At 38.2% G+C, this 12,509-nt stretch overlaps 1 protein-coding gene across 2 annotated transcripts; it reads right to left on the bottom strand.

The window, feature by feature from the left end:
• Positions 1 to 7,380: 7,380 nt before the first annotated feature.
• LOC144475508 (protein unc-13 homolog 4B-like) lies at positions 7,381 to 12,497 on the bottom strand. 2 transcript variants are annotated; one of them, XM_078191479.1, is made up of 7 exons: positions 12,145 to 12,497; positions 11,848 to 12,037; positions 10,959 to 11,265; positions 10,182 to 10,262; positions 9,557 to 9,680; positions 8,921 to 9,114; positions 7,381 to 8,465 (listed from the first exon to the last, which is right to left on the bottom strand). In XM_078191479.1, exons 1-7 carry the CDS (start codon positions 12,483 to 12,485, stop codon positions 8,371 to 8,373), a joined length of 1,332 nt encoding a protein of 443 aa, XP_078047605.1. In that variant the 5' UTR covers positions 12,486 to 12,497; the 3' UTR covers positions 7,381 to 8,370. The 2 variants fall into 2 exon arrangements, with proteins under 2 accessions (XP_078047605.1, XP_078047613.1); XM_078191487.1 differs by lacking the exon at positions 10,182 to 10,262.
• Between the last annotated feature and the right edge of the window lie 12 nt (positions 12,498 to 12,509).

Consider the following 12,509-nt stretch of genomic DNA (forward strand, 5'->3'; position numbering starts at 1 on the left):
CTAAAATTACATTAGCTATAAAAATTATAATTCATTCATAATTAACCAAAATATACAGGTGAGACCGACCATTTGCAATATTACTAGTTTCTCATTAAAAATCAATCTATTTTCTAATACAACTCAAAGAATAATGCAAAGATAACATTCTACTTACCTTAAACATCACTTCGGTCCGATTAAAACAAAATTCCACAAAACAAAGAAATAAGAGCGTCTTAAAGAACCGATCCAATTCGCCCAAGAATGTCGCGAAATCGAAAAATTCAAATTCGCCGCGTTAAATTTACGACCGTCACCATAAATAAATCTCGACGGTGTACTATGAGATCTCGTTCGCTGTGTATGTACATTGTTTTTAATAAACGCCTCCGCGCGGCGGAGAAACGGGCACGGCGCGCCGCGACGGCTGCGTGACCCAGATTCAGCTGGCAGAAAAAACCTAGAGAGGGGTCGTGGCCCGTGCCCGAGGTAAAGGGGTTGTTGCAACGGAATTGTGCAACGACGGTGCAACGGCCGACGCAGCCGAAAACTACCACCCTGGACTCGGACGTTCGCGGAACTGCAATTCCGCGGACGCTGGCCGGCGTTCGCAAAATTGTTCGCCGCTCCGCCGCTGTTGCTGTTAATATTAACCCTTTGCGGTCGGAGCCGTTTCAACGGGAAATCCAAAACATTTCTTCGCACTGGCAGCGTTTTATATAAAATAGAGCCTTTTATACATTGTATTATAAAATTGAATTTTATGACTTATGTAACAGATAATAACTCTTGACAATTTTTTAAATATTAGTAAATATGATAAAGATTATTTGAACCCTTCGCACTCGAATGGCGACTCTGAGGCACCATTAAAACTATTCTATCACGTTCTAAAATCATTTTTAAAAATTATCATCTCAAAAAAATTGTTGAGTAGTGAAATTATTGCTAGGAGTCGCGAGAATCAATTTTGTGCGCATAAAAATGCATAGAATAGAAATACTACGGAAAATGATTTCACATTTACAGTTAAAATGGCTTCGTGTGCAAAGGGTTGACAACGTGATAATTTTTAGAGGCGCCCGAGAGTCGCCGTTCGACCGCAAAGGGTTAAAACCGGGCGATGACAACGGTGCCTGGAATTTCTCGGGATCGGTCTCATTCGACGAGGCATCCGCCGCGTTGACAATAACTGGAAACGCTCGAATTATTAATTGCCTTGTACCGAGAAACGAAGATTCCGACGTGTCGCGCGTGCTATAGTATCTGCTAATCGAATTAGGCGGAACGAGTTACGCAAGCCGACGAAACTTGCGAGAGATATATTGTCTTTGAACAGGGGTGATTTATTTAAATTTTTATTGGTCGACGTTCGTGTCGAAGGGGGTGAAAACGTCTACCAGAAATTATGCTATAGTGTATCAATGTCCTTATGTAATTATTATTGTGTACAATATTATTGCATCGTAATTCTAGTATGCGACTAAACATTAAAGTTTATTCGCGATTTGCAATTATTTCTCGAGTCTAGAAATTTATATAAATCGAATATTATAATAATAATATTATATATACATACATAACGTATACTATATAATAATATAAATGTTCGTAAGCCAATGATGGCGCGGAGTGCAAAGGGTTGATAGAAAAATTCAATGATCGTTAAAAAATAAACGAACCCGTTCCACCAACATTATAATAAAATATTATACATTTACCAGAATTTATAAACCATTCGCCACTAAAATACCAAAAGCTCTCTCTAAAAGTATCGTAAAAAGCGACATCAGCGGTACATTTAGCAGGGTTAAATCGCATTCGGCGAAGCAATTCCGCAGTAACAGACAAAGCCCTTCGCCGTTACGTTCGTTAATTCGATCCACGGTTAGGCGAGCGAAGTACCGGCATTTTCAGTCCGGCAACACGGTCGCGTTCCACGTTTTTCAACGGTTTCGTCGGCGGCGGGTGGTATAGTCGGTGCCGGCTCTGCAGCGACACCGTCGCAGAGCCGGCAAACGTTAATACGCTTTAATCCGGCGTGTTAACTCGACCGAGTGGGGACACGCGCGCGCGCGCGCTCGCACGCACACCGTTGTCCATTCGCGGGACACCGTCTCTCGCATAAATCGAGTTAGCGGGAGTTGGCCCGCCGCGCGCACTGATCCCCCCGTTGTTTGTTACCTGATTACGCGTCCCGACGGCCATTCGGTTCGACCCAGCCGACCGTCGGCTTTCAATCGTTCGCGACGCCTCGAATCTCTCTCGATCGACTCGCGGCGCCTCTTGAACTCGAGTCTCCGAAGTCCGGTCGGCGAATCGCCGGCCAAGGAATTAGCCGGGCGCTTGTTAAACTGGCTAACTGGTTGCAAAAGTGATTAAGCGGACTGTGTAGACCGTCATGCAAATGCGCGGGCTCCGGGCTACGGAGACCGCTCCACCGACACTTCCACCGAATTAGATCAACTTGTGGTCCCTTCGAAATTATCCTAGCAGACGGCTTTTCCGAAAAATTTTGCAATAGAAATGGCATTCAAACTCCTTTTAAAATGCAATCGTTGCTGCAGTCAATTTTTAATATTTTTTAGAAAATAAAATATAAATATGATAAATTTGTAATATATATATTATTATTGCAATATATATATATAATTATTATCACCGAATTTCTAATGAAAGGAACTACAAGTGCTTAAAAAAGGGTGCCTCCATTTTAAAAAAGTCAAGGTGACCTTCATATAACTAAAAAAAGTGACATCAAGACATAAATTTTTTTATAGCATCGTGCTAACCCTATTGTACCATGAAACTTTGTTCTTACTATATTTTACGTACCTTTAGAAACAACAAGGATATATGACGCGCCAACGTTTGGTGACTCGCCCTGTATATGCATATACTATATATAACATAATATATATTAATATAAATAATATAAACATCATGGCGAGTCGATCACCTCTCGTTCGTCCGAAAATTTATAGATGATTTTATAGATGATAAAGCATCTTTGAAACCATGAACACCATTAACCTCGAATAAACAGAACAGGGTTAATTATATCACGATAAGGGTTAGTTTATAACTAGGATAAGGGTTAGTAATACAGTTACGATATTAGAATTGTTTTATACGAATTTGCTTTATTTTTAAAAAATATTCCTCCAGCCTTTACACCAAATTGTAATACTTTTCACGACACAGGACGTTTCCGTTCTACTTTCCCAAAAGCCCCGGATCGCCCTAATTCTACACGACTAACAACTTAGAGTCTATATTCTGCTTACATGACTACAGAGGCTACCTCTATTCTGCCGTTGATGACCGCAGACCATTCACAGATTCCTTACCCAACCGCAAATCATCCCCCCCCTTCCCAACCATGCTCTTTGCGTCGCCACAAACCATTTCTGTGTACCGCTACCGCGCGCGTCCCAGTGAAACTTAACTCGCGCACAATTTCAATCCAACAATTCCCAGAGGACAGAGCTGCACAAGGATTTGGCCAAACGTGTTTGCCTTTCCATGCTCGTTTAACTAAAATTACAGTTCTGTCCCGTTTCCATCGGCAGTCGTTTCGCGGCGCTTTTCTAAACCGAGGGACGCCCCCGCGAGGGGGTGTTATTTGTTTCGTTTGAAATGGTCCAACGAAGACTGAAGACTAATATAAATCTCTTTAAATCCCTCAAATCCCTTAAATCCCGAAAAATCTCTTGCAAATATTTCTTGTAAATATGGACTTGCGAGGTAATTAAATTATTGTTACCACGATCGTTTGCCAATATTTTTCAAGCTTTTAGGTTTGCGTACTTTTGCAAAACCGAGTTCCTTGTGTTAAAATTTATGGATTCTTGTTCTGTTCAGAAAAATCTTATTATATTATATCATATACACTCCCAAAGAAAAAGATAGCACTCTCGCGTGCTATCTTTAATCTTTATATGTAAACCCTAACTATATTGGAATTTCTACGAGATATTCTCTTAGCAAAAATGGAAACACACAGATTAGGTGAGTTTTCAATCATCTTCCCGTGAAGCAATTTGGACTTTAAATAGCTTAAATTAAAGCCGAAAGTATCTACTTTACGACCCCGGAACGTACATTCCCATAAAGTGGCCTGGGATTTTTTTATGAATTTTTTAATCAACTATTCGACGGTATCGGTGGTCTGGAGCCCATTTTTGGGCTTTGGGCGAGTTTTCAATCATGTTCCCGTGGAACAATTTGGACTTTAAACAGCTTAAATTGAAGCTAAAAGTGTCTACTTTAAGACCCTGGAACGCACATTTCCATAAAGTGGCCTGAGATTTTTTTATGAATTTTTTAATCAACTATTCGACGGTATCGGGCGGTCTGGAGCCCATTTTTGGACTTTGGGCGAGTTTTCAATCACGTTCCCGTGGAGCAATTTTGACTTTAAATAGCTTAAATTGAAGCTGAAAGTGTCTGCTTTAAGATCCCGGAACGCACATTTCCATAAAATGACCTGGGATCTTTTTATAAATTTTTTAATCAATCTTGCGACCGTATCAGGCAGCCTGGAACTCATTCCGGTTCCAGATACACCGAAAGAAACATTAATTCGAAGCTCCGAACAGAATCGAACTGGTTTCACGGAATCGTCTCTTGGCGACTGCATTCCATCAGGTTCCCCGCCAAGCAAAACGGCGCTATCTTTTTTCTATAGGAAATCGATGGGAAGCGGGGAACGAGGTCGGAAGAGGACGACGAAGGAAATCGCGATCATGCCAGGCGCGTGTAGGCCCGCGAAGGTGTTGCAGATCGATTTCGAAAGATCCCGCTCTTCGGGCCGGGGGGATAACTGAATCTCGGAGGCGAGTAGGTTAACGAGGTCGTAACCTACATATTGCGCATCCGATGCTCCAGCGAATTAAAGCAATTATTTGTAATATCTCTCATTGAACTACATTTTACGAGCGCGTGTACACGGCCGTGGCGAATTCGCCGCGGCGCGAGAGCGGCGCCATTGTTTCCGAAAAAGTCGCCCCGAGAAACATTTTTCGCCCGGCGAAGTCCAAGGTTACATCGCGGCTGGCGCAGCGCGCGCCCTCGGTCTTTCAGGGGCCGATCGAGTGGAATCCACTTGACCCGTTCGAAGAACGAGCTGGCTGGCTCGAAATCTTGGAAAAATGGCCGGGCGCGCGCGGATCGAAAACGCGTTTGTAGGCTCAGCTTTTTTTTCGGAAATGACCTTAAATCGGCGTCCACGCGATCTACACTTTTTGATGTAGTGTTGCGGCGAGAGTCTATCAGCTATAGTAGATGTATAGTAGACTACTATAGTACATGCTTTGGTAAAGACGATTTTTATTATATTTCTATTTCATAGTAACAACCGATTTCAATTGTTTTTGAGAGTTTAGATATCTGCCAATAACATTCAGTTTATATTGCTCCGAGTTTCATTTGATACACCTGTTTTTTACTCTGTTGAATATGTCAAGTTTTGTGTTAACTAAGCAGCATTCGCGGCAGATTTTAGTTTTCTAAAAATATGAATTTGTGCTCCTAATATTTGAATTGAAATAAATTATGATGTTTATGAATTTAATTAGTTATTATAGTAATTTTTTTTATTCATATTTAGCCTAAATACAATACAATGTAAGTATTAAGCACGAATTAATGCTGATTAACATTTAATCATGCAAATCATAGTACGAGGAATTATAATGTAAAGGGTTAACGAGAAAAGAAAACAGAGCCGAAAGAATTCGAACGCGTTCGCGGAACAAGTTTGGGGATCGTTCCCACATCCTTGGGAGATGTTTCAAGGGTAAGAATAGACGAAAGTTTTGTTAAAGAGGGGTTCGAACAGGTTCCGCCACGTGGCATATGGGTCACCGAGGTCACGACCTAAATTGTATTTTGATGCTGACGCGCGCGTGAAATTCACACGATTAATTTACGCGAAGTGCGACCACACAGAGAGAGAAAGAGAGAAAGAGAGAGAGAGAGAGAGGGAGAGAGTTTTATGTAATTCCTCTTGACGATGGCGTTACCAAGAAATTTTCAAAGCCCGATAAATTTACTGGGAAGTTCTTACCCCCTTTTTCAGCGCCGAGGAACGTCTCAATACGCCCCTAATTGCGCAACTAAACGGAAACGGGATTCTGAACAGTTTTTTAACGGTTCAGCGAAAGCTATAATGAGTCTAAATGAAAATATTAGGCGTCGTGTGATTTTAGAGGTTTTTAGGAGAATTTAAGTGGAAGGTTTCGATTCGTGGAGATGCCAGAGAAAATTGCATTTTTCCATGGAAATTAAATAAATTTAAAATATAAAAATAATATGAGAACTTGACGAGGATTCTAATTTAATTAGCGTTTTTTTGTCGCAATTTGTCGCAACATTGAGTTAATAATAGTCACAAAATTATAATTATGATAAAAGTAAACTATTCTTGAAGTTTTCGGCAGAAAACGCAATATATATCTAAAGAATATATGCAAATATATGCGAATTGTTTAATTGGGACGAAAACTTGTGAAATTTACGAATGTATGCGGCAATGAAGTTACAAATGTCTTTGACAATATTTAATGACTAAAATTATAGAATAATTTATCTAATTTGCAGCGAAGTAATTATTATAAATAAAAAACGAATGATTCGTGTGAAGAATAATGTGTAATTCAATAATATAGATCGCAAAAACTTGAATTCTCCAGAATCTATATCATGCAAAGAAAATTGATTTTTTATTATAAATAAAACTAACAGATGATATTTGTCACTTTTTCTATAAAGTCTACTATTAAATAAAAATTATGTTATTACACGTGGCGGAAAATGTTTCAAACTGTTAGCTAAAATTATCTACAGATGGTAACTCTATTGGGTCACTGTGTACCACCATAGACTTCGGATCCATAAAGAAGGCATCAAAAACATTCGAATAACTTGTACAACAATTTAAGAACTTTAACCTGCCTAGTTTTAACAAATCAATAATTAATTAAATTCGAATAAAAAAAATTGTATATATATATCTTACATGATAAGACTAAAGTTAAGTGTGCCTAAAAATGAATAGATGGCACAGTTAGTTAATGGCAGGGCCACGGTAACTGGCTCCACTACCCTAAATTAAACCTATACCGAGAATCGATAAAAACGGTCTCCACTATCGTAAAAAAAATATTAAAAAATAGATAAGTGATCTTGAAAAATAGATTCTGCAATGTTACAACAATTAGTGGTAACATTTTCAGTATTCTTATATGAATTAGGAATTTTATTGGAAGCTGCGAATAGAAACAATGTGTTCGAATTCGAAACAATAAATACACTAATAAAATGAGAATAAAAAGATTCCTTTGAATATTTCTACCCCCTCGAAATAGTTCCTTGGATCAATAATTACCTTATTCGTTATTTTTAATAATTTATTCGTTATTTTATATAACATACAGACGTAGTATTTCACGTACAAATATTGAAAATGGAGCGACTAACGTCTTTCTTTCTTCCCGCGTCTAGAACACTTCTGGATTTCGTGGAAAGCACTCGTCGGCGTGTAACAAATACTATACTATTTACAAAGAGTACTTTCGTTAATCCTCGGATCCATCTTCCGTCGATCGGTTTTGGTACAGTTACGGATACGACGAAGCAACGATTTCATACATGGTACACTATCGTAGCAAAATATCGGCGAATAAACGTCTGTTCGCATCACGAATGCCACAATAACCACAATAGCATCACGAATGCCATAATAGCGACAGTGGCGCCATAATCGCGCAAATCGCCCGTGAGTGGCGATCACTCAGCCTTACAGTTTTCTGTTTAGTCTTGAAACGCGACTCTCGGCTTCGCTTGAGAAAAGTATAGAAACGTTCGATGTAATATCTAAGCCTAGCATTCAATCGTCGCCGTTTATTGTTAGAAACATTGTTATTAGAAACGTTGTTGGCGTGCTAAACAACGTATACGAGTAACCTTTGTAAACATACCTCTGCGACAAAGTCTCGGAATAAATCCTTCGGTTTTACGAAGCCGTTATCGCTATGGAAAAACGACCATAAATGAAAACCTCGACCAAAGGTCCACGTTAATTTGATAACACGTGAATCTCTCTTTTGCAACACTTATTCGAGATTTTAATGTTTTAATTTAATATTTGATTTCGTCGATTAACTTCACTTTGAAAATATATATTATAGTCTGTTCCTAGCTGTTTCACAGAGCCGAAATGCACTGTTCAAACGGCATTCGACAATAAATAATCCGATTTCTCTTCACTTCGAATGCCTTCGGTTGATTCTTTCGAAATGGTTGGATGTTCGTGTAACAAACGATACAGGTCGCTGCCACGACTATTATCATAGAACACCTGTGTGGTAGTCGGTTCACCATCGATCACTTTTTCTCAGCCTTCGAATGGAGCTTCGACAGGAAGTCCGTCGCCTGGTTGTCACCCTTTCTGTGCTCCAGCGCTTGGATCACGTCCGTACCTAAGCACCAAAAGAAATCTTTAGTTATTAATTCAACGATTCTATGTAATTATTGGTTTAACCCCTTTGCGCTATGATTCTTTTAATGCTGCGTTGTTTAGAACATATTTATGTATCCATAATATTTTTTTATTTGTTCTCAATATTTTTCTTAATAGCACCGGATAATTTTTCTTTATTGCATTGAACTTATTTATGTATCCTTAATATTTTTTTTATCTGTTCTTAATATTTTTGATTTGTCCTCAATATTTTTCTTAATAGCACTGGATAATTTTTGTTTATTGTATTGTCTTTATTTAATTCCGTTTCTAGACTTTAATGATAGAACAGTTCAATTTAGAATTAATTAATAATAAAATTAAAATATTTATGTTTAGTAAATCTCGAATGAAATTATTATCATATATGACTCGTTACTATAGCGCAAGTGGTTAAGGGAAGTCGAAACATACTTCTCTTGGTCGGACGCGAGAGCTTCAAGTGAATCTGGTCGAGCGACTCCATTCCCTGATCGGATCCAGTGTCCGCGATCTCGCTGAACGACAGGAAGGCTTCTGCCAGGAATCTAGACCTGAACAGGTCCTTGTCTTTCAACTCGAAGGCGATTATACCGTCCTCCGTCGCCCTTTGTTCCGAAGTTAGAGGACTGAAACAGATTTCGCGATTTTAGAACGACTGGATACATTTTGGATTTCTAGAAGAATTAATTCGAAATTCATTTTAGAATTCTGGAAGAATTAATTCGAAATTAGTTTTAGAATTCTGGAAGAATTAATTCGAAATTCATTTTAGAATTCTAGAAGAACTAATTCGAAATTCATTTTGAAATTCATTTTAAAATTCTAAATTCATTTTAAAATTCTAAATTCATTTTAGAGTTCTAGAAGAATTAATTCTAAATTCATTTTAATATTCTAAATTCATTTTAAAATTCCAAATTCATTATAGAATTCAAAATTCATTTCAGAATTCATTTTTGCAATTCTGATTGATTTTCTTCACAATTTCCAACACTTTGACAATCCGGTCATCTTAATCGCAACATGTTAGGTGAATCGAATAGTTACAATAGAAGTTATGGTACTCACATGTTAAAGATTTCGTCGAAAAGTGGATAAAGGTTCTCTTTCTGCACGTGGGTCTTCGGTAATTTCAGATCGGAGAACTTCTCCTCGGGCAGCAGCCTGATTTTCACGTAAGAATCGCAGCTACCTGGAAAAGAGACGCAACCATGAGTTGAAGTTACTCTATAGAACCCACCGGTGGACCCCAATGTGGACTCATGCACGGTGAAGGCGACTATCATTGCTGTCTGGGTCTCCTATCTACGAGGTTCCACACAATTCACTTAATTTCATATCTATTTTATTCTATAATAAAAACTAAAAATAAACAAAAATATATTGCCAACATTTGTAATAATAACTATAGCGTCGGGGGAACCTTATAGAGGTTTGCATCAGTCATGACAAGTCCCGTGGCTCTCGGACAAAAATCATCTTGGACATGTTTCCGTTTCTAGACTATGATGCAACGAAACAAAATTGCAATTCAACAAAAAACAGACAACAACATTCCTGTCATGCATATTTTGATGATCGTGGGCAGGCATAAATAATCGAATGAGAGAGAGAGAGAGAGAGAGCACTAAATTTGGAACAAGAGATGTGAGGAAGAGCGTGTTTCTTTTTGCGGATCCACGTTATTACATACTTGTCTTCCATTCTTTCAGTCTTTGTTTAGATATTGTATTGAGCTTGCGCTTGAGAGTAGACACCTTGCCTATCAAATCGCCTACAAAATCGAAGAGAACCATGTCAATTTTCAATTTCGTCGCGAAACCGCTCTCGTTCATTCACGGCGTTCGCTCGGCGCGAATCGGCGACGAATAGAAATATTCGTTCAACGAAAGCCAACGAAGCTGAAAATTATACTAATCGCCGGCTTCATTTTTTACTACACAGAGTGATTGTATAAAGCGATTTATTTAGATCTTAAACCTCAATTTTTATCAAACGTTTGAATTTTTTACAAAACGATAAAAGAAGGCTTCGATAGGAAATGCTAATTTATTAAGTATAATTTTACTATTATTATTAATTATTTCATGATGATAATTTATTAGGTATTTCTCTATAATATTCAATTTTTCGTGAGAGACCAAAACCATCTCAAGAGAATTTATTTCCCAGGAATAAATATTTCCCAGGAAATATTTCATTAAACAAATACTTAAATATAATCAAAACCAGATCCTTATCTTCATCTTCAAATGACATAATTTTTAATCAATGGCCTCTAAGGTAAATTTAATTAATTTTTTAATTCCTTCCAATTAAATCGATCGCTTTACTTCGATCACCCTGCGTTGAAATTGAAACTTCAGCCCGATGTCTATCAGCTATTTTGCAGCTTTAAAATTTTACTTCTCGATGCTCAAATTACAGAAAATTACTTCGGGAAACAATGAGATTTTATCTAACTGCTCACCGTTGCTGTCCACCGGCCTGAGCTTCCTCGCGTTAAGAATCTGAATGTTCAAAGAATTGTCGACGAATTGCGCTTTGACGGTGATCTGGCCGTAGTCGGACTCCTCCAGCTCGTTCTGCTCTTTGATACGCTCCTGATGGTATCTGTGTATCAACGCGGCCGTTTCCAGTCCGTGCAGCTCCAGCAGGTGCTCTATCTTCTCCAGTATCTTCACGTTTGACGTCTCGTCGGCTCCGATGTTGAAGAATCGCACGAGGGTGTGCAGTGTACGGTGCAGATTCGAGTAAAAGGACGGCGGCCTTCTTTTCTGCGAAGCGAGGTTACCAAATATATATTTATAAATTAATTCAAACATATACAAATTAATTCAAACATATACAAATTAATTCAAACATATACAAATTAATTCAAACATGTACAAATTAATTCAAACATATACAAATTAATTCAAACATATACAAATTAATTCGAACATACAAAAACTGTTACTAAAATGGGTAGCAGAAAATGTCAAGCTTTTTATAAATTATAAGTTCGAAGAAATTTTGTTGATTCTTTTTAATCCAAATCCTGAAAGCAAAAAGTTCGCGGAAATTCAACCAAATGTTGTAGATTCAGATTAACCCTTTGCACTCGAGTGAGGCACCATAAAATTGTTCTGTCACATTGCAGAATAATCTCTATATTAATAACATTCGCATTTTAGAAATTGTTAAGGTTAAAGACTTTAAGAAATTACTTTAAATTTCTATTTGAAATGTCTTCCACTGCAAAGAGTCAATAAAGTATTAATTTAATTTAAGAAGACGACATGTTGTCTTGATTTAAAGCTTGACAATTTATAATTTTATACATAGACGTTTATTTAATGTTTAATGGATTTAAATACCTCTAAATTATTATTCACTAATTCGTAAAGCGTCTCGGACATGATCTCCCAAATGACTAGCAAAACCCTCTGGAAATTGTCTTCGTTGAGATTATCATGCAACGTAGCTAAATTGCTATCCAAATACTGCAAAAGCCTGTCCATGGCGTTGCTGGTGGTGTCTATCAACTCTGCGCCTTCCATGAGATACCTGAACGTCAAGAAACGATATTAATTTACCACATCCGCCAGGAAACAACAATCAAAAATTATATAGTACAATATACGTATAATATATAGTATAGTATGCTTGCTTACCTGCTCATAGCAGGCGCCATTTTGCTAGCAACGACCTGCAACAGTTCTATAATCTTGTTCCTAACTGTGTCCGTCGCGTTGTCGATAATCAGCTGAAGAGTCTGCTGGCAACGTTGCGCTTCCTTCTGCGTTTTCTTCTCCGCTAAAGCGTCTATTATATTTTGTAGTCCTAGATCGTTTGCCAGAGGCGCGATCGACGTTCTGATGTAGTCGATATTGTTTATAGCGAAACACCAGGCAGTGGAGACGTAGAACTTCTTCTCGTAGACGGTGCTCTCCGATAGCTGCTCCAACTCGGTCGTCAGTTCCGCCTTCTGCGCCATCTTGTCAGCGTAGGCCATTGAACACTTGCAGATGTCCTGAAG

The sequence above is a fragment of the Augochlora pura genome, chromosome 2 (assembly GCF_028453695.1).
Source record: "Augochlora pura isolate Apur16 chromosome 2, APUR_v2.2.1, whole genome shotgun sequence".
NCBI classification, from domain to species: Eukaryota; Metazoa; Arthropoda; class Insecta; order Hymenoptera; family Halictidae; genus Augochlora; species Augochlora pura.